Source organism: Eptatretus burgeri, chromosome 16, assembly GCF_056783735.1.
Source record: "Eptatretus burgeri isolate ZD-2024b chromosome 16, Ebu_testis_v1, whole genome shotgun sequence".
NCBI lineage: Eukaryota > Metazoa > Chordata > Myxini > Myxiniformes > Myxinidae > Eptatretus > Eptatretus burgeri.
The window spans coordinates 46636868-46660867 of NC_140976.1; the positions used below are offsets into that span (position 1 = coordinate 46636868).

At 40.4% G+C, this 24000-nt stretch overlaps 1 protein-coding gene across 5 annotated transcripts in view; it reads right to left on the bottom strand.

Annotated features, from left to right (window-relative positions):
* LOC147011022 (neuropilin-2-like) overlaps positions 1 to 24000 on the bottom strand; it is a 300172-nt gene that overhangs the window by 24292 nt on the left and 251880 nt on the right. For 3 of the 5 annotated variants that reach the window (XM_085859784.1, XM_085859783.1, XM_085859786.1), the window contains exons 10-16: positions 21654 to 21798; positions 19895 to 19984; positions 16619 to 16771; positions 15335 to 15621; positions 15052 to 15148; positions 6196 to 6237; positions 434 to 514 (exon numbers count right to left, since the gene is read on the bottom strand). In XM_085859784.1, the coding sequence (XP_085715910.1) occupies positions 434 to 514; positions 6196 to 6237; positions 15052 to 15148; positions 15335 to 15621; positions 16619 to 16771; positions 19895 to 19984; positions 21654 to 21798 (895 nt within the window). The remainder of the gene's footprint in view (positions 1 to 433; positions 515 to 6195; positions 6238 to 15051; positions 15149 to 15334; positions 15622 to 16618; positions 16772 to 19894; positions 19985 to 21653; positions 21799 to 24000) is intronic. The other 2 variants (XM_085859785.1, XM_085859787.1) reach the window with 2 other exon arrangements.

The following is a 24000-nucleotide window of genomic DNA, read 5'->3' on the forward strand; positions in this document are numbered from 1 at the left end:
CACCAGGGGGTTGACTCAGCCTGTCATCCTTCCGAGGTCGGCGAAATGAGTACCAGTGTACTGGGCCGGTGTATACCCCGGTTAAAATAGGTGTACCATATCCCTGTGTTGTAAGAGGCGACCAGGGTTGCGTCAGGAAGGGCATCCGGCGTAAAACATGTGCCAAATCACTATGCGGATCATACGGATGATCCGCTGTGGCGACCCCGAACGGGAGCAGCCGAAAGAAGAAGAAGAAGAAGATATATATACATATATACATATATATATACATATATATATACATACATATATATATATATATATATATATATATATATATATATATATATATACATACATATATATATATATATACATAGATATACATATATATATATATATATATATATATATATATATATATATATATATATATATATATATATATTACCTGTATGTTTAGTGGAATGTCTCCGATCTTCTTGAAGATAAACATAATCTGGAGGAAGTGTCAGCTCTCCATATTCATCATCTGAGAGAAAATGAATTCACTTATGAAATCAAATCCACTGCATTTAAAGTCAAATTGGGTCATCACACCTAGGTCATAGTTCTACATGGATCACGACACGATGAACGAGTTACTTTCAAACCACTAAAGAACCGAGATACTCAGAATTAAGAAAGAAGCATCAAGAACTGAGGTCACACAATAAAATAAAACCGTTTCATCCTTAAACGTTTCTTCATATCAAAATAACTAGATGCAATTGGAACTGGTAACCTAACTTATCAAATACGGTTTTAAGAGGTTTGTGTTTTGTTGAACTATTTTATACCCACAGTGGCATCCTATCCCTGGACTTGGCAAAGTGGCTGACATGGCATGATGAATTGTTATCAATACAGTATTATTATTTTCTTACAAGATCATGGCTCATGGAAGAGCTTGCTAATCCAAACGTTTATTTTCTAACCTAAAGGCAGGTCTGATGCCAATTTAAATTTCATTGATATATTACCTTCTCATATTCTCATACATTCATAACTCTTCTTCCCCTCTTAAAACTAATCTTGAGGTTTTGCATGATGATAGTAAAAGTGTATTTAAGGAGGAAAAACAAAACTTTTCCTGATTAAAAATGGAAGATCACAAAATAATATCTGGATCTTAATTTACACTTGCATAACCCACGCTCTGCGCGACATGTTGGGGTGGGTGTGTTTGAGAAAGGAACTGATGCAGAGTATCAGTAGTAATTTTACTTTAATGCAGTAAGTGGAATACAATGTTCAAAGTACTTCTTGATACACAATATTTTGGGTTATAGCATTGTCATTGTCATTTTGTAGTTGGTATAATTTGCACCGTAAAGCCAAATGCAGTAACCGTTTTTGGCACGATTTCACTGTTTCAGAACCATTTTATTTACTTTTTTTTGTACCATGCACCTCATATGGTCTTTGAGATAATGTAAGCCGAATATCACGTTACTCGAGCGCAGAACAAAGTCGAAGATAGCGCGACACGAAACCACAAACTCGGAAATAATACATAAGATGAGCAGCAATGGTGTGCTGAGTTTTAGTGAAATAAGGAGAACTTTGGTGACAATTATGAAATTAAAAAGTTGGTATGGCTTCAAGAACATTACGAACAATTAGAATGGCACTCATAGAGTGCACAGTCTCGCCCTCACGTGTTCATTATTAACAAAAATACCATTCATTAAGTGAATACAGTACAATTATGGCCCACTGCTGTTACAGTCGATACAACCTGTATCATCCATGCACCCTATCCAACTATGTCATATAGTTTCTTGGCATGGGCTATCAACGTCATAAATTCAATTCTTCACTTACATCGGGTCATAGGTCAGATATATGAAGTTTGAGATTTTTAGAATAAATTTCAATTCAACCAATTATGTCTGGAATACCACTTCACCAATGACATTACCATTATCACCTTGTTAGGTGATATATCCCATGGGGAGTTGATGACGTATGCCAAGTTTCAAATTTTTTCGTTGAGTGTTTTTGGAGAAAATGATGTCCAAATTTTGGACTCATGACTCAGGATTGTTATTCCACACCAAAATTATCTGATAAACTTCAAGTGCTTGATGAAATGGTAAGCTGGTTGTGCATGAGTACAATGGCCTAGTTGCACAAAGCATTCTTAAGAAAACATTTGTGGATTTATTGAAATATTTTCTTGCGTTTCCCCATGAGGACATCCATAATGTGAGGATAGTCGCATTTTCGAATATTCCTTAAACTCAAGGGAGCCCCCCCACCCCTCCCCCTGGTCCTTAAACACCAACTTTTGAGTTTCGAAATGGTGCTCTTCATGGAAACCTTGATCTAAAACACGTACTAAAGAATAACTACAATTATACAAAGGATCTTTGATACCCCAGGAGTCATTTCCACAGCAATATGTTTTAAATAATTTATTTATGAACTCCATTGAACTGGCAACCCCACACATAATATCCCACACACATGTAAATGTGTGTTCTGCTGCAGGTACTGCAGGTGCACCTGAACGAGTTATTACTCCGTGCTGCTGGTGTAGTGGTACTTTAATGGTACGAACATTTATCACTTCGTGTTCAGGTTATTTTGATACCAATTCAATTGATACCGATGGTGACCCCAGGGGGAAAAAAAAGATCAACTGCGTACGTAATAAATTGATTGAAGGTGGTATGTTACGAGGTCCATAATCTGTCAATCCCACCTCATATAGAGACATGTGGGGGCCTCGTTAGACTCGATGGAGTCCCGGTCTGTCCTGTGGACCCAGGTCTTACCCAAATTGAGGGATTCTTAACAATTATACACTATTTATCGTGATAGTTTTGTAATTAAACATAGAAGTACTTCAACAACACACATCACACATCTATACAAGGAAGTGTCTCTCTTGTGCTTGAGAAATGTCTTCACGAGAGATTCTGTCGCTTCCTGAAGCCAGTTTATGGATCGCCTCTCCGCCATTGAGCTTTCGGACGCCTCTTCCTCTCTCTTTAGTCGGATTTGTTGCCAAGTACAGCAACGGCTCCGAAGGATTCCCTAAACCTTAAGGAAGTCCTTACTTGAGGATTTCCTAAGGGTTCTTTATGCAACAGCCCTCACAGTGTACCCCAAGGGGAATTGTTCCTTCAGGATGAGGGAATTTTATGGAACCGGGCCAATATCCTGGGCTGGACCATCCATGGCTTTTCTGGGACCAAGATATTGTGTTTTATGCAGACATTACTGTGGATTACCAGAGTCAGTGGCATCATGGTGAGAGCATATCTGTTCCAAGTCTGGAAGGTTAGCGGTTCTAATCCCGGCCGAGTCATACCAAAGGCTTTAAAAGTGGTATGTGCTTATGCTTCCTTGCTTGAACACGATGACATCATGATGCTCGGCATTTAGAAAGGATAGAGCATGGACAAACAACCTTAGTTTGGTAATCATAGCACAGACTTCGATTGGCCAAATGGCCTCCTCTTGTATGCTGAGGTTCCTTTTTAGGGAACTCGTATTAATTCTATCATTACTTCGTATCCACGATTATGACTGTATACAGTTGCTATAATGATATACATGGAACAGGCCATTTGGTCCATCATGATTGCACGATATCAATAACACATGAATTCAATCTATCCAGTCGTCTATTCATTTCAGTGGCAGGGAGTGAGGACTTGGGGGCTTTGGGAAGTGGAGGTTGAGTGGGGAGGAGAACAGTGGAGCAGGAACAAGGACGATCGACGTCCACAGTGAGTTAGGAGAGCTGCTTATGCAGCATGCTGTAAAAAAATATATCCAGGTGTGTTAAATGTGGGATGACTCGAACTGTAACTGGAGATAGCAGCTGCATAATTACATCCCTTTGACCATTTACAAACGTGCAGTTTTTATGATCGGGTCATCCAATTTTGGGGTGCCCAATTGTTATCGAGCCATTGTAAAATGGGTACCCATGTTTCTCTTTAATCCATATTGTCGATCAGTAAATGTACACAACTTGAAACACTGATATCGTGAACGATTGGGGTTTTGTAAATGTAGTCAATGTTTGCAAACTCGTTTCTGTGCAAGCTGTGGGTGACAATCGTATGACGTCACCGAGTCAGCTATCTACAGTGTTGCATGCCATCACCATGACAGTCATTGACGTTGTTGCCAACTGGCCGTGTATCCGCGGTGGCTGTAAATAAATTTCTCTTTGGCCACTTACAAGTAATATAAACCTTTAATTCTGAAATCAGATGCATCCTGTCTTTAACACAACAGTAATTACCTTAGAGGTCTTGTTGTTTTATTAGTTTATGGGAAAGGGCGTCTGCTGGTGTGTGTCATGTTACGTGTGCCCCGTGCATGGCCTAGTGGAGGATAGACTTCTTGATAGTGCACCGAGTATACATACATGAGTAAATGACTGACATAGTTCAGCATTCTCTACGGAAGATAAAGATAGCAAGTACATAATGTAATCTATTGCATATACTTGTGTCTTTTAGGATGTTCTCGAGTTTTGATCGTGGAATGCATTTCTATGGTAGTCCGCATGCACCATATTGATGTAACATTCACATTCTAGTTAATGCGAGTGAGTCGCTCTCAGATGGTTCCACACTGAACTTATCAGGATATTTCTTGCATGGTCAGATTAAATGTTAGTGGAAGATAATTGTATTCATGGGAAGAAATCATGTCGTTATTTTATACTACTATATCTACATGGCTGATCAATTTCATGGGTAGAATTGCTAACATAGCAAGTATGACGTTACCGACATCAGCTATCGATGTTGTTGCCCACTGACTGCGTGTCTGTGGTGGACACAAATACATTGTCGTTTTGTCTACAAACAGATACCCTGCGTTGTTCAATCCTTGAATACGCAATCCCAATCTAAGACTCGGTAGCATTTACTGGATGATCCACGTTAGCAAAAAAGAGAGGTAAATATGGGGTTGTCATTATGAAGTGGACAGTATAACCATTAAACGTTTGCAGAAAAGAATGTGCAGCCAGAGGTAGTTCAGTGGGTGAGCAGGGATGAGCGCAAAATTGACACCGACGAATGGAGTTTCTCCCGAAACAGAAACGTACTCGTGGGGACTTTACATCACATTCTCGGGCTTGGCTGATACACATGAAGCGTATGATAAATACCTGCATGTTAACTCGTAAGCGACAAGATTGTGAGTGATATTCCTATTTTCGAAAGGAAGTCACTGAAATGTTTCGACAGTCCATATCGCTGACAATTTTTACTCGCACGGTGGTCATCGGCCGAGTTCATGAGCATTGCGATGATCCCCTTCTGTGTGCTTGTTTGTTTGCTTGCATTCTTGTTTGTCATGATGACAATTGAAAAATTTAATCACCTGTCGGTCTGTCTCAATCATTTGTATGTTTGTCTGTGAGTGTGATAACTCGCGAACACCTTCAGCTATCTTCATCAAACTTTACCAGAGGATTCCAAAGGACAAAAGTGAGGCTGTCTATGTTTTTTGACTATAAAAACATATATGTCAAAGGTCAAGGTGACAGTGATGTCATTTACATGATTTTTGTCATACCTGTCAGGCGATCACCCGACGCCTTCTTGTCTGTTTGTCGGTAGAATAACTTGACAAGGGCAGCTAGAATCGCTAAATTTGGCACAGAGTTTTTAGTGGGGAAACTTAGCTAAATATAGCATAACAATTGTGCATTTTGTGAGGAAAGCACCAAATTTGGCACACTCGTAGCCTATCATATTATGAACAGATTTGGATATTGGGCCATCTCAAATTCAGCCACTGATGGCTGTGGCAGCCATTTTCCACTGCCATCAAAAATTTTGAGATGGCCCAATATCCAAATCTGTTCATAATATGATAGGCTACTAGTGTGCCAAATTTGGTGCTTTCCTCACAAAATGCACAATTGTTATGCTAAGTTGCCCCACTATTTCTCATATCATAAATTTTTCAGACGAGTTGAGTTCACAAGGAAAAACATAAAATGAAAATTAGTACAGCACCATATTTACTCAACATGGCCACATGACAATATACGTGAGCATGACAATATACGCATCCTCTGGGCTGTGTTGCATGAAGAGAAAACAAAGACATGGGTCAGCACATCCATTGAGTGGATTCTAGTTAGCTTTGTAATGGGTTCTCTAAAATAATTAACGCATTCCTTTATACCTGTAGGCAATCGTTCCATCCCAGGAATGGCATACAAAGGCTCTGAAAAAAAAACAAAAACACACACACACACAATTAGAATCGTGAACACAAACCTGCCAATTTTTTTCTGATCGTGAAATGAACAAAATAATAGTTCCATTGCATACTTATTTTATAATGTTCAGGGCACATTCTTCTGCGCAAAACAAAACTTTAGTTTGCAAAAATTTTTACAAAGATTTTCAAAATTATGCATTCTTACTTAAAAGCGATTTCTCTTTGCTCAGCACTTAAAATTACTCACATTGAATCAGGATGATGATGATGATGACAAAGTATAATTTTCGGGTTTGGCGAAGAAAGAACCCACGTGTCCATTAGAGGGCGCTTTAAGACTACACAAAATTGAAGCTCATGGAAGATCAAGGTGACATTGGTGCACAAGGACAACAGTGCGACACGATAGCAAGGGAATGAATGAATAGGAAAAGAGGAAAGAGAGGGAAAGAGGAGACACAGCAACCTGCAATAATGGGTTGGGTTCTGTGAGGGTATAAAAGATTGTTGGTAGGGATGGGGATGGGGATGACATGCTCTATTTAAATTGAATAGTGGGATTGAACAACTTCAGGAAAACGATTTCACAAACAGAGGAAAAGAAGAACAAAAAAGTCGAGGTGTGCAGTCAGCCTGGATTTTAGGAGTTTAAACAGGAAGGAGTTGCTGGAAGAACACATACATTTTGGAGGTGCTGGTGAGGGTCATTTGGCTAAAACAGCAGAGGAAACTAGACCGGAGGAGAGGTCATAAAAACAAACAAACAGATAAGCCACCAATATGTCGGCAAGATGAGAAAAACAAAAAAATATTTCAGTGATTAAAAACAAATGCCGGCATTGTGAGAGCAACTTGTCTTGTGCTTTCACCTCATTGTGGGAGATCTCAATAAATTTGAGAGCTTTATAATCCACAGATTCCAGGAGAGACAGATGTGATGCTGGAGTGCCAGCCCACATGGGAGAGCAGTATTCCATTGAGCTCGGGATAAAGGCTTTGTAGGCCCTGAGTGGTTCCTATTTTTCAAACAATGACCTGCACAACAGATGACACCTCGTCTGCAGCTAGCTTTGAAAGACAGCTGTGTGACGTGGTTGGCCCAAGAGAGGTCATCGCTGGTGGTGAGGCCAATCAGTTCAAGAGATTAACAGCCTTCAGTGGCTGATCATGGGAAGAGATAGGTGGGTTAATTCAATGATCCTTTCAGAGTGATAGGGTGAAACTATGACATTTGCCAGGATAGAAAGATATGTTCCATTTATCAAACCAGTATCTTTGTAATTCGTTTCAGATCAGCAGAAATTGATGCAGCTGTTTGTTGTCTCCCTTTTAGTGGGATGGGGGTACTCTATGGCAATGTAGTCACCCACAAAAAGGAAAAGAGGGGTTTTTCAAAACATCATAGCTGCAAATTATGCACTGGTACTGCATTTGGAAAACAGGATTAGGCCCAAGACACTCTCTTGGGGCACTCAAGCCTGCACTGGGAAAGGAGAGGAGAGTTATTGTATATAGCAATGTGTTGACTGTGTAAGTGGAGGAAGTAAGAAAGGCAGGTATGAAAGCAGTCTTATATACCACCAGCCATGACCTAGGCAAGCGAAATGAATCAAATGGGCAAGGTATATCCAAGGAGATGGTTCTGACCTCCTTTTTGAGAAGTAGGGCCTCCAACCATTGCAGAATGAGGAGCGTGCAAAATGCCGAAAGTTGAGCGACTGTATCATAATCCAAACTGAAAGTCAAAGATCAGGCTGTTTGAAAAATGGAAAGATTAGATGTCAACAGCAATGATGAATTCCATGACTGCAGATTATAATTGCAAGTGAACTTAATTGGTTGTAGTTGAGAAGATATGATTGCACTCTTGTCGACAGGGGTGATGTTTGCTGTCATTCATTTGGATATGAGGTGGCTCAAGGAGAAGGACAGTATGAAAAAGGTCTGACAGAAGAGAAGCAAGAGCAACAACACAGGATGCTCCTGCCAGTTTGTGGCACAATCATCTGGCCTCTGTGTTTACAAGACTTGGATGTGAAATATCTGCACCAACTTATGTTCACGGATAAAACTGCGGAGATTGGTCAGGTCAGGTATGGGAGTATGCGTCAAAGCAGCGCGTCACTGCATCCACTTTCCACTGGTACTCCAGGGGCCTCCGTTTGGCAATCCTCCAGGCAGATTCCTGACCCATCCCCATCTCCTTGAGATGCTGATCAAACTGCTGTAACCACGAGGCACGTGGTCAACCCGTTGGCCTTCTCCACTCATGAGACTCCCTCACTGAGAGAATCTGGTGAGCAGGATCAGCATCAGGAAAAGGAGCTACATGTCCAAACAGCCACAGCTGACGCACATTGACGATGCAGGTAACAAATCTCATTTTAGTCTCTCTCAGCAACCGTTCGTTGGACATAAAGTCCGACCAGCGAGAGCCAAGGATTCTCCAAAGAGACCTGGTACGAAAGGAATTAAGTCTCTGTCTCAGATCCCTGGTCGGAGTTGAAGTCTCACATCCATACAGTAAAACTGGAAGCACCAAGGAACTGAAGACTCGGACTTTCGTCCTCCTGCACAGGTACCGACAGTGCAACACCCCATGATCCAGTGAACCCATGACTACCACGGCCCGACTCACACGACTATTGATCTCTGGCTCACAGCCAGCAGAGACATGAATATCACTGCCAACTTAAGTGAATCTCTCCATGATCTCAACATCCTCACCACAAACAGGTACAGATAAGATAGCAGCATCCAAGATGTCATTGAAAGCCTGGATCTTAGTTTTGACCCAGGAAACCAGTAATCCCAATGGCTTCGACTCCTCATTCAGCACCCCGAGGACCCCCAAAAGTATATCCAGAGTGTCCGCAAAGATGACTACATCTGCAAAATCAAGGTCAGAGATCTTGACATTTCCAAATGATGCACCGCAGCTTGATCTCGCCAAATTATTCGCCAGAATCTAGTTTATAGAAGCGCAGAAAAGTGTGGGGGCCAGTACACACCCCCTGAAGAACTCCTGTAACAATCGGAAATAAGTCGGAGATTGCATCACCACATCACACAGCACTCTCAGTAACAGAGTATAGTTCAGACATCAGATTTATCAGTTTTTGTGGCACCCTACGAACATCAAGAATCTTACAGAGGGCATCCCGAGTCACTGAATCAAATGCTTTGCAGAGATCAACATGGGCTCTAAAGCAGTACCTGCCGAAATTCTCATAAACATTTGGTGAGGACCCGAAGGGGAAGGATACAGTCAATCATTGATCTCTTTTGTGTAAAGCCTGACTGCTCTGGACACTGGTGATCAAGTAGATGGTGGCGAACTCTATCAAGAATTATCCAAGAAACGACCTTGCCGGGCACTGAGACAGTGACACCCCTCGGTAGTTGTTGCAGTCTTGGCGATTACCCGTCCCTTTCCAGAGAGGGACAACAAGGTCCCTCTTCCAGTTCGTTGGGATGATGCCTGTATTCCAGGCAGGGCACAGAACTGCATGCAATGACATGGGTACAACATTTCCACCAGCCTTGAGAAGTTCAGCATGGATGCCATAGATCTCAGGAGCTTTACCCCCATTTCAACCGGTTCACCGCGGTTTGTGTTTCCACAAATGGAGGAAGATCACAGTTGATCGGAGGGTCAGCAATAGGGATAGTAACACCCCTGACATCCAACTCAACAGCTTGTGGGTCAGCCTGGTAGAGCCGCTCAAAGTAACTGGTCCAGCGGGTCTTCACTTCGGACTCCTCTGTCAAGAGCCTACCACCCTCCACTCTAACTGCAGTCCACTGAGGGACGGGTTTGGAGGAACGCAATGTGTGAATTCCCCTGTAAGGACGACGAGAATCACTTCACCACAGGTCATGCTCTACCCCCTCACAGAATCCTCGCACATAGGCCTCCTTGTCCACCCTTAGCACACATACAGTTTTACGCCTCAACTGCCTGAACAGCTCAGCTCTGCCATTAAGCCTGGCCCTGCAACTCTGGTCAACGGTATCCAGTGTTACTTGAGATGCAAAATTATTCTTTGTCCAACGGTGCGTTCCAAGACATCCACCGGCAACACCAAGGATGGTGGTCTTGAAGGCACTCCACAACTCTTCAGGAATCTGCAAAACATCCAGACCAACCTCCCCCCACCCCCAAATCCCCACTTAGCCTGTTCACAAACTCCTAAGCTACCCTCTCATCCTTGAGCATCCCATCATCCAGTCTAGGCTGGGATGGTACCATTATCCCGGATTTAAGCTGCAACTTCAGCATTGCTACCACAAGCCTGCAGTCAATATTGAGGAAATGAGCACTCCGGTAGACCTTGCAGTTCTGGATCATCCTCCAGTGACCATCGAGGAGCACATGGTCAATCTCCTTTGCCACACCACCAGCGTTGGAATACTAAGTCCCGCGATGAGCCTGTGGGTGCCTTGAAATCCCCCAAAACTAGAAGAGTATCTTGCCTGGGGCACTGATCAACCACAGACTCGAGCATGGCATGGAATGCATCCTTCTCGGTGAGATCACTCGCCTTAGTCGGAGCATATGCAGAGACCAGGCAAACGACACCCAAGGAGTGATAATCCTTCGTCTCATAATACGCTCGTTGACCGGTGTTACCTCAATTATCATTGGAGTCAGCTTATTGGAGACAGCTTGAGCAACTCCTTGGGCATGGTAACCATCAGAGCGACCAGACTAATAGTAGTTGTAACCACCCACTATGATCTCGCCACTATACGGTCTCCGAACTTCAGAAAGTGCCGCAATACTGCACTGGTGTTCAAATGCTTGAGCTCAGATGACAACAGAGACAGGTGATCATCCTCACTGAGGGATAGGACATTTCAGGCACCCACCCGAAGGGACCACCTCACGTTAACCCAAGGAAACAACAGTCTGGTGGATGACACCTCAGCACCACCCTGACACACACTACTGCAACCTGACTCGGGAAGGTTACCCGTGTTTTCCTCCTAAAATCAAAATGTGGGGGTCCCGAAGGCTTTGCCCCAATCCCGTCGTCCGGTGAGCTGCCCTGCCAAAGGCAGCTGCACAGGAGGGACTTCCACGGAGTGGGTTTCCAGATTTATTTGCGTTTTTCTTGTGTTTTGCAGAATGAAGGGTTTTACAGTGGTCGGAGTGCAAATCCTGCCACCAACCTCCTCAAAAAAAAGTAACCCAACTGCAGTAGGATGTCCCCAGACACAGTTGGGCACCAGATATGGATGGCCGTTGGATCACAAGGAGCTCGTCCACCCTTTGACAGGTTTTGTTTTTAATCCTGCTGGGTGTCCATATCCATACACCCTCCTCACCAAGAAACCTGGTGGGGAGACGGTTTTGTTGCTGACAACCCGACCATGGAACAGGTTAGTACAGGTTTACATGGGACCTGAAGCAAGTCACAGATCAAATCTGGCCTGAACGGACAGAGCTTGAAAGGCCTTTAAAACAAGCTGCTGTGGCCTTTGTTGCACTCTTGAATACAAATATTGTTTTCCAAAAGGTATGTTTTTGCTCACAGGTCCATTGCAAGAGAACACTCATTTTGATCAAGGCATACTTTGTTGATTTTTCCATTCTCAATGAAAGCATTCTGAACTATAAGGGCACTCTTCAATGTCACAATATTGCCACATATACCTCCACCCACATTTTACATTATTATACAAAACTGTACCAAGTTTGATTTAAATTCCTGAACCCAGATTCAAAATATTAAATAATTCTGGCTGTCAGACCATGCGTCCAAACAGGATGAAATTTAAAACATACAGGGTGTTTAAAAAAGATTGATGCAACTTTTACTTCTTGCCATTTCTTTGTGTTTTTTGACCTGCACCATGTTCCTTTTCAGGGTTTGGTGGTGTTATCATGGTATTTGTTCCTTGGGATTTCGAGCTCTGTTGCTCAACTATGCCATTGACAGTGAAGCAGAAGACAAAAGTGGTGGCTCTGTGGTATGAGACTAAATCATATGGAGACACCCACCAGAAAATGTTGTGGTTGTTAATGGCATCGTTCAAGTGGAAATGGGCTTAATCACTGAACCAGATCAGGTTGATCCAGTTTGGGTACCGCTCCATCCGGTCACTGAGCCAATTGAAAATATCAAGTCTCCTTCTCATGTCATCTTGACTCAGTTTATGCCTAACAGAGATGATGTATGGGAAAAGCTTCAGTTCCTTCGTGAGGATACGCCAGACCGATGTTGGTTTTAATGCCTAGCTCCCGGGAGCGCCGGTTATGGGATTTCTTGGAACTGTCCACTGCAGAATCCCACATGGCATCGATGTTGGCTTGTCTATTGGTTACTGATGCTGGCCTGCCGCTGTTACCCTTGTTCTGTTTCACAATATGTTGAATGGCACAATTTGTGGGTCCATCACGTGTTCTGAGGTCGTATTCCTGGCAGAACCTCTGGCGGGTGTCTCCATATGATTTCGTCTCATACCACAGAGCCACCACTTTTGTCTGTTTCACTGTCAATGGCATAGTTGAGCTACAGAGCTTGAAATCCCAGGGAACAAATATCATGATAACACCACCAAACCCTGAAAAGGAAAACGGTAGAGGTCAAAAAACAAAGAAATGACAGAAAGTCAAAGCTGTATCAATCTTTTTAAAACACCCTACATATTCCCAATGACTACTAGATCATAATTATAAAGTTGCATATCAATTGTTGAAGTGGTTCAAGAGAAATCATTTTAAAAAGATTTTCATTCAATTGAATATGACTGCCAGACAATGTGACCTATTAATTATTTGTGAACATCCTGGTATCCCAAAGGCTTGTGGGGGGGGGGGGAGGGGGGTTGTGTGGGTGAAGTTTCCCCTCGATCTGTCAAGCCGTTCAAGACAAGAACATTTTAAAAGGTTTATTCTTCAAAAATTCATAGTTGTAAACCATGTGGCCGATGACATTGGTGGAAACATTTTGTTCCTCAGGGATAGGCGATCAAACGTGTGAAGTTTTGCCTCGATCTGTTCAGCCATTTCGGAGAAGATGATTTTTGAAGGTTTTTATGTTTAAAAAAATATGGTTGTCAAACCAAGTGACCTATGATGTCATCATTTTTTTCCACACATACAATTTAGCCCTGGATGACCCTCAAAAAAATTCATACTGATCGTATAAAGCGTTTGACGTATACAATTATGACAACATAACGAAGCCACCTATGACATCATCAAAAAAACCACGTATATCCCATAAAGAGGATTTGCTGTGTGCCAAGTTTCAATTTTTCCCATGTACCAGTTTCAGAGATACAGAGGTCCGAAGTTTTTCCTTTTTAGCAGTGTCTCGCGTAGCGAACGCTGCTCATAGAGAGTTTGGCGTTGTTGTTGTTGTTGTTGTTGTTCTTCTTCTTCTTCTTGTGAAGACAAAACCTTCACCTCTCGGACTCGGCTCTTGTATATACAAGATCTGGATCTCCTTAAATACTAAGCACATGTACACATCCTCGCATTGACGGTGCCTTTTGAGAGCGTCGATCATGAACTTTTAAATATATTCGGACATTTGCTTTAAAGTTTCGAAAAGTTCACGTTACTATTTAAAGATTATTCCATTTATCGTATTGTAATTTCGTAAATACACTATATATCGTAAATACGTAAATACATTATGACGGGCCTCGCTATTGGCTTAATTAAGGCACGTGACGAAATATCGGAAGTTGTTGTTTTTTTTATTTTATTTTATTTTTTTAGCCGACAAAACCTTTAGGACGCTGCTCTTGGACACATTTGTCCTTGTTTCTGACATGACTGTCACACCACGTGATTGATGACATCACAATTACCAAAACATTCTACATGATGAGGCGCACTTATGGTACAAAGTTCAGTCAATCAGACATGCGGTTGCAGAGAAAACACAGAAAATTAGCACGGACGGACGTACGGGACAACCCAAAAACTTAATTCCTCCGGCCACTTCGTCAGCGGAGGCATAAAAATAAGCACAAATTTAAATGTGGTGTATGCGTTGTACAATTAGGATATATAATCTTAGCAGAAAGAAGAATGACTGTGATAATAATTTACGTCAAAGGGGAAATAGCAGATGAGAAAAACAAGAATGTAAAAATCAGAATAAAAATAAAACGAGAGACAAACAGTTTGTGAGCAAATGGAGCCAACTTGCTGTAAGCATCAGGAATTCTTGGCCAGACAATGAATGTAACATTTTTTTTTTTGTTCAAAGAATGACCTGCACAACAGATGACATTCATGTGAAAATGTGAAAATGCATGTAATTCTCCTTTATAGGTAAAAATGTAATTCTCCAACAAAGGCATTTTGGCAACATGCAACTCAATAAATTTTGGTGAAGTAATATTGGGAAAGCATGGATCATGATATGCTTTCTGAAATTTGAAGTTGTCATGCTCGACAAGGATTTCACTCTTCTGGTCTTGGAATTTCTTCCAGAATCAGAATATGTTTGATGAATTGTTCCATTTTCAGTCGTCGTGTGTCACATGTTGCAAGCCAGGATGTCAGTGTGTATATATGGGGCTGACTTGATCTGAATAAGTGTTGACATTTTCCTATATGTTACGTTAGACCCCAGGGAAAAAATCTAACCGGGCACATGGACTCTTTGCCTTTGAGTTTTACTTCCAACATAATTATGTAATAATGAGGCACGCTACGGTCTAATTAATGAAATTTTGCGATGAAGCCAATTTGGCAAACTCCGACAGGACAATAATTAATTTTCACCCAGATAAGCTGTCATAATGATGGGTTATAATAGTTCAAGCTGGCGAGTAGGCTGCAGTACTTACTTAAACAATTTGCAAGGTGGACATCAGGGGCAATCCGTATGTCATCAACAGCCAGGAAGCTCGTAGAATTACCTCCGACTACACCTTCCAACACGATCTAGTCACACATAAACTGCAAATAAACATCATCATCTTGTGCCAACCCTCTGATGAAACTGACAATTGACAATCTCAGTACGATGGTTAGGAAACTTAATTATCGATAAAGCTTTTGAGAGAATTAAAAAAAATTGAAGTTTTTTTTTAGTGCACTTTGGATGGCATTTAGCACACTTTTTATTACCTGGAATGGCAATTGCAGTTGCAGTTGAGGAATAATGGCTCTACCTTCCTTCCAGTGAGCTACTTTGTCTGCAACCATTTTCCACAGAGATCTCTCAAAGTCACTCCGACTTGAGGAGCGAATGGAGAAATGCAAGCGATCTGATCCAGATCCTCTGAGGAAGTACCAAAAGGAAAGGCAACGGTATCCATGTGCATGTGTTTCCAAAACAGGACTCAGGAGTCGAGCTGTAGCAATTCCAGTGTTCTCGTTTCCCTGAATAAAAGTATAAAAACCTCGTTCTGGGACTGCAGAAAGAAAAACAGAAAAATAAATGTTTATTCGAGGACCCACACCAATTAACAACAAACCGTTTCTGACTCTTACAAAGGTAAAAACATTTCAAAACACAAGATCATGTAAAATAATTTTAACACCAGCAAATACAGAGTAAGATGGGGGTGATATTCCTCTACTCCAACCCCCAGCCATATATGGCCTCTTCATTATATCGATTAAGTATTCCAAATGGTTGAAATAAAGAGCTCTCTGGAACCAGGGTACAATGGGAAATGTCCAAAAAAAAAATTGATCAGTATTCTGAGCAAAGAGATTCAGGAAGATGTATATCTACAGAGGAAGGGGGCAGGGGACATCCTGACTCACCTTACTCTTCCTATCCACCCTTACAGGTGATATGGTGAATATGGGGAAGAGGAGGTCAGCACGGGGGATTACATATATAAAAGTAAATTTCATCATAAAGCTATTCTCATAAAGTTTGACAAAATAGGATGCTGCACCCACTTTTCCTACCTTTTAAACCTTGTCTTTTTAAAAAAATTTTTTACCTGTTTTGTGCGTTTCCAGAATTACGAGGCTTTTATCTTTCGACACTCCATTTATATCTTTCATAAATTCGATGCTTTATTCATTTCATTACCCTTGTTAAAGTGACTCATTTGTCCAACTACCACTATCACTCTTTAATAAATGAGTTTGGAAATATTTGTATAGCTTTCCAGTTGTATTTCATCCACTCGAGGATTCGGCAACTCATACAGCGCAACGGAGTGTTTTTTCCTTTTCTAATTATTTTTCCTTTTCAAGGCTATATAATGCAATTTGCATAATTCTGATACATTTTAATTAATTCTGTCATCACTCAATAGCATGAAAATAGGCTAATCCTTATCTATGTGGATTAAAAAAGAACAATTTTTTTAAAGTAAAAATATCTCAGGAAATTCTCAACCACCACATTTCATTAATTCCTTTCCAATTTTGTAAATATAAAGTAAATACCAGAAGTAGGGTCATGAGCTGGTCCATCGCGGCTTTGTCCCAATGACCATTGGAGAGGAGTTGCGAGATCTGTTTGCCAGCCACACATCGTATGGTTTTGGTCACCACCAAAGTTGCAGTCAAAGCCTTCATTTCTAGCACTCATAGTTGGGCCTGGGAGAAAAAGGAGATGTTATCAGTCGGTTTGGGATCATGCATAGGTGAAATCACAATGTTGCTTGCAGTATGCTATGGCCAGAAATTGACTCGGCCTTTTAATAATTAATGCCTTGGAATGCATTAAGTTGTCGCATTTACTCAATAATGGTCTCAAAGAGATATTTTGCGATTAAAGCCTATTCCTTGGCTCATATTTTGTTTGTTATCTCTGCTTACAAAAATGATATTATGCGAGGTCACGAAACCTCGACAAGTGAACACAAATCAATTATTTGTCTCATAACAATAAATGCAATAAATAACTTTTGAGATAACATTTGAGATCCAGATTTATTGTGAATTCTTAATTTCTCTGAATAATTACTTTATTTTGCATATTGGTAACAAATTAGCATTCTTTGAAAACAACATATCAATACCATATAGACATGGCTGTCATTAACTTCCTTCATAGCATGAGTAACTTCTGAAGTGGATAACCACGCAATAAATGTGACTTTATAAGTGGATAACCACATTGTGGTTCTTTTATCCGTTATCATTTCTAAAGTACTTTTTCCACTATGAATGACCCATGTCACAGTCATGTTGGCTCAACTTGGCATTCTGTGGCTTTGAACAAATTGTGACAAATTGGACAAGGTTGTCAATTTGTTGTCTGACAATATTGATTAACTGCTTAATGGAGATGATGATGATGGTGATGGGCTCAATACTTGAGGGAAGCCACAACTGCATAAAAGGAAAAGTGGATAGAAACATGTCTGGTTTGCTTAGCCAATATCAGATGATTAACAAGGTCAATGGTTGAATGCAGTGGGTTATCTCGTGGCAGTGCAAAGATGATGGAGGAGCAACTAGACATATATATATATATATATATATATATATATATATATATATATATATATATATATACATATATATATATATATATATATATATATATATATATATATATATATATATATATATATATATATATATATATATATATATATATATATATATATATATATATATATATATATATATATATATATATATACGAATCCGACAGGGTTTCCCAGTTCCTCAAACCACTACCTCATTGAAACCTAAGACTGAAACTCATGAATATCGTCATGTGCAACCGATTAGGTTATATCCCACTCCCGACTCAGTTGTCGTGGATGGGGTGGTTAACACTGACCTGGATGGACAGCCAAACGGTTTTACTTGGAGGTGAACAACTGAGATTCTTGGAGATTACGGCGTGCACAGGAGGGAGGTGGCGAAGTACATACCAGAGATGTTCACCAGGACAAGATGCACACGGGTTTATCCTCGAACCCACAATGAGTAGACAGACACAGTAGATTTAACAAATGAGGGTTTAATAAAAAAAAAATAATTCAATGATTCGTAATGAAAATAAATCAAAGCATGAGGTAATGAAACATGAGGTAAAGTAAAGCCTAATTTGAGACGTCTCTACACCATCACAAAAACAGACAGGGGGAAAGATAAAAATAAAAGAAAATCCTTCCTTTATTCTGGCACTTAGCTGTGTGTCCAGAGATGATCTTTTAGGAGCCTGGTGATTGAACCGCGGAGTCACCGCGCAGGAAACAGCACTCAAAATGGCACCAAGTCGCTTTCTGCTTGGGAAAGGTACGTGAGGTATTTCATATGGCGGTATTCAATGACAGGGCCCACAAACCGCCATATCGTTTCTTCTCAAGATCGAACTTCCGAAACCGCTCCTCTCTTAACACCAGGTCCACAAGCAGCCAATGGCAAGGCCTTTCTCTTCACATACACAACGGGATGCTGCTGAGTTATCACTCAGAGACACGCTCTTCTTCCCCCCCTCTTCTTCTCAGAAATGTACAAACTTCACAACCCAGCCAAACAGTCAATGGCTAGTGTTTTGCTCCAGCATGCAAGCAAATTCACACAACACAACAACGAGAATCGTGTAGCTTTCTCGTCATGTCAAAGAGGGACCAGAGCCACACGCTTTGCTTCCAATCGCCCTCTTGTCTTTCTCGCCCCTTTTTTACGTCACACCGACCAATCGTAAGCCTCAGGGCGTGGCCTGCTGGTAGGAAGCCGGGAAGGCAGGGTTTTTGCCTGCTCAGAAGCGTTCGGCTCTGTTGTTGTTGGAAGAACGTGGTTCCCATTTTATAGCCGGCTTTGTGAATGCAAAAACATAAGAAAAGGTCACAGGGGGCAATCACATACTGGGAGAAATAGCCTTAAATCCTAGGTAGTTAACACAGCACCACCCCCATGTGGTGACACATAACAACTTAAAATCAAAGTTTCCCAACTTCATTTACATCGAGATGTCACCTTACATTGACCATGCCATACTATGCAACCCTATCTTAATTACGAGAGTCCTCCATCTACCCCATAAACATAACAACAATATGTTAATTAATGATGACGAGGTGCTGTTTCACACTCCACGTGTGTGAATGGTCGAGGGCTATGTTTGGAGAAAATAAATTGAAAAATTACAAAAATTTAAAATCAGATAATTGGCTTGCAGACCTCGAGTGAGTATGTTCTTATACACTGCTTGGGATTTTCCCAGGAGCGATCGGGTGTTATGTTTTGTGAAGATCATATGCTGAGGTTGCCGTGATTTGTTGAATTAAAAAAATACAATCAATAAAAAGAAGTTAAAAGAAGGGAAAGCGGTTCAAGCGCTTGATGCCCAAGATTGGTAATTCATATGAAACCATAAGGCCAACTTTCCCCAACTTGTCATGCAGGAAATATTTAAATCCACATTTCATTGAATTTCCCTGGGCAACGCCGGGTACTTTAGCTAGTAATCAATAAAGTAGATGAAAATATGAGAATTTTAATGAAAATATTGGATTTAATGTGTGACAAATAATAATTCACAAACGTTATCTTCACTTGTGGATACCGTCATCGGCCCTGAATAATCACCTATTTCAGAAGGTTATTTTGTTTGATATAGCTATAAAGTTATAAATGCCAATAAAATCAATAACATCATAAAAGTAAAAATTTGATGCAAAATTGCAAACAATTCAACAGGTTGAGGTGAAAAATAAATGACACCAGTCTTTGTATATTTGTCATGGACAGCCTTACCTTCAGGTTCTGTTGATGATTCATTGGAGCAGTTTTCTGGAGAGACGTCACATTCATGTTCAGCATGAGATTTCAATGTTGGGGGTTCTTCTGATTTTAGGGTATTTTGAACAAAAGAGATGGTCAGAATAAATAATTTACATGGTTATACTATTCAGCTGTTTTGATGGGAAAGTGTGGTGAAGGGAGAGGGATGAGTGTGAAGTCATAATAATGATCAGCAAAAGTCACAAAATCTATAATTCAGGATTATACTGTTTTGTATCACTACTGCGACTACTACCACAGTGATCTGCAGAAGTATTCACCCCCCCTTCAAAGTTTCCACATTTTGATGCCACCTGAGCTTATTAGCCCCCGTTGGACTTGGTCCAAAACGGGGGCTAATGTATTTGGTCTCGATTTTCGTGTCTGTACGTGCTGTGCATGCGTCCACAACCATATCTCAGAAATGTATGGACCGATTTTATTCGTACTTGGCAGAAAGACATCATATGATGGTATACATATGCACAGCATTTTGTTTCACGATGCGATCAAATATGGCTGACTGGCGGACATTTTAATTGTAAAAAAAAAAAAAACCCAGTGTCAAACACGTCCTCAACTATTTATTGGACATGCATTTACCGATGTTGTTCAAACTTAGCAGACAGATAAAGAATGATGGCTTACCCAAGCACGTCTTCCATCCCCCCCCCCAAGATCAGATCCAAGATGGCCGACTGGCATTTTATTTGTAAAAAAACTCATTGTTGAACATGCCTCAACCATTTCTCGGACATGCATTTACAGACGTTGTCCAAACTTGACACATGGATAATGAATGATGGCTTACATATGCACATTATCTTTTTTCGAGATCAGATCCAAGCGGGCTGAATGGTGGCCATTTTGTAACTTAAATGTATCCCCAACCATTTCTCAGACATGGATGATCCAATTTTGTTCAAACATGGCAAGCAGCACAGTACATAGTGGCATACATGTGCCCCTCAATTTATTTTGCGATCTGACCAAAGATGGCTGACTGGTAGACTGGCAGCCATTGTAGTTGCACATAAATATGGGCTAGCCCTTTAACTCCATCCAGAAAAATACCTTAAACAACGGGGGCTATCACATTTTATGTCTTTTTTTTACTTCTTTCATGATGTTTTCAAATCAAACTTGATATAAAGTCTTCACAAACTACTCCAAAGTGATGAAGATAAAATGTGAATGCAGATAAAATGTGAATAATTGTTAGATTAACAGAGAAAAATCAGATGATTCTCAGTTGCATTAGTATTCAAATTATTTACCTAATTAACCCTAAATCACTTCAGGAGCAAATTATTTGTTTGAAAGGTTATGAAATAAGTGTAATAGGTTTCACCTGTATATAATGAGTGGTTTAACCTAAAAATTAAGCTCCCCCACTTATCTCAGGGGTTTCAGGTGCAACTCACTTTGTCAACCACATTGGAACTCTATCTTGCATCCAAGATAGAGGTACTTTTGTATTTTTTCTCTTTTTAATTTGTATCCAAGATCGGGGTGTCATATTTTATTAATTTCCCTGCGAGTTCAGATATGATTATTTCTTTGCTGAATGAAACATTTGAAAATGTGTTCCATGTATTAGTTTTATCACCTGTAAATATAAATGTAAATGTCATTGAAAATAATAAAGTAACACGAATGGTAGATGTCGGAAGTGGTGCTCACTATGATTTTCACAAACTCAGAGACATCCGTTGTCCTTTCAGTTTCTCACCAAGCATGTCGCAGCCAAGCAGCTCCATGCGGATGCCCATCCCACCAGGTGGTCTGCGCAGAGGGTACAGTTTGACGAATCGTACCATGACCGGCTCAAAGTTGCGCATCTCAGGTGTATCATAGTTGCTGTTGCCATCAAATACCTGCAAAAGAAAACAGGAAAAATGAGGTATGTCATCTCAAAATCGATGAGAGAAGGAAGATTATTTAATGAGAGAAGGAAGATCATTGTAATTCATTTGCCTTTTTATCATGTTATTAATTTCCTTCCTATTCAGTCCCATTGTAAATAGAGTGTGCTTCCATGCAAAGTCTCAAACAGATGAAGTCACCAAATCCCAGTCCAAGGCACTTCATAGTTGGTGTAAATACATCAAGTTTAAAAAAAAAAAAATTAAAATCAAACTGATCAAGCAAATTCTAACTATTTTTCTCATGTTTGTTTGCATAATGATAAACAACTCAATGGTTCTCTGGACCATTGTTAGATGTGCCAAGAAAGAAAGAAAAAAAATGACCACTTCTTTGTTTCAGAAATTGGGGGATATGCATTTGCTATTTTCAAAAAATGTTCAGACATAATATTGTAAAATATGGCATTTGCGATAATAAAATTGTTTGCTATCAATTACATTTCCCAATTCCAAAAGAGTTGAGCAATACAAAATGATAGACATTACATAAATACAACATTATGTTCAAAAAATTTGGTGTAAGGCCTTAGTTATTTTATAACTTGGTTTACAGATCCGCCGACGGTATATTTGCCGAAATGAAATACAAATATAAAACACATTTTTAGCCTTTTATATTTATAATTTTTCCGCCGAAGGTGCAAAAGTTTCAAAACCTGAAATGTAAACGTCGGCATTTATTTTCAAAATAAAATTTTGCTTGCCCGCACCAAAATGCCGAGTCCCCTTTAACCGAGCTACGCAGTAGTCTTCAGTCATGGCGTCTGAGCAGTGGCCAGCATGGTTCAGATTGACTGTGGTTTCTGGGGCAAAAGTGATTGTTAAGAAGTATGTCAGCAGAAAAAATTGAGTGACTGTATTGGTGATTTAATCACGCAACATCTTGACGACTAATATTCTGGCTGAACTATTACATCAATTCAGTGCAGCAGCAGGGATGATTCGCAGGCGACTCTCGATCGTGCCGATTTTGTTTCCATCGAAAGTTATACACCGCTGTTCGTATTGAAAGATTTCGGTGCCAAGTACGTCAAAGTTTCCCTGCGAGATGCTAATATTCAGCCTTCAACGGACCAAAAATCAGCCTTTGATGTGCTCATGGGGATGAGGAGACGGTACGATCAGATGCCCGCTGAAAAGTAAGAGCTGGTTATGGCTCTGATTGACCATTTTGAGCGTGTTGACTCCTCGTAGACACCTTTTTAAAATCATCTCCAGCAGTATGCACTGGTGTGCACACACACATGCACTGTTGCACACGCGCACCCATGCACTGTTCTCAGCATTGTTTCCATTTGTTTGATGATCCAACAGGTTTGTACAAGAAAAACATGCCAGGCTATATTGTAAAAACAAGTTTTAATCCTTCTTTATTGTTTTTCACATCAGATGATACAGTGAACATGGGCATCCTGCATTTGAATGGTTTTCCATCTTCAATGTTTTCTTAGATCCTCCTGGTCCGGGATTAATATTTCCCTCCCCCCCCCCGCCCCACACCTACCCTTGTCTTTTCCATGGAACATCCAAAAAAAATCATAAAAATATATAATTTCTAAAAATTGAAATTATATTTATATTTATATTTCGACCTACCGACCCTACATTTTAGCTGAAGAACTGCGTAAACCAAGTTATAAAATAACTCAGGCCTAAGCAGTTAAAATATAACAACAAGATTACTTAGAAAAACCTCATCAATTGAAAATGTATCTTATTGTGATCATAATATTTTTCTTCTAATACCATGCTGCACTCAACCCCATTTTCAGTTTTCCTACTACCCACTTCCAAACACTATATTCCCTTTCCTACTTCCGAACACAATATTCCCTTTCCTACTTCCCAACACAATATTCCCTTTCCCACTTCCGAACACAATATTCCCTTTCCCACTTCCTAACACAATATTCCCTTTCCCACTTCCTAACACAATGTTCCCTTTCCCACTTCCAAACACAATGTTCCCTTTCCCACTTCCTAACACAATATTCCCTTTCGCACTTCCTAACACAATATTCCCTTTCCTTTCTGAACACAATATTCCCTTTCCCACTTCATAATACAATATTCCCTTTCGCACTTCCTAACACAATATTCCCTTTCCTTTCTGAACACAATATTCCCTTTCCCACTTCCTAACACAATATT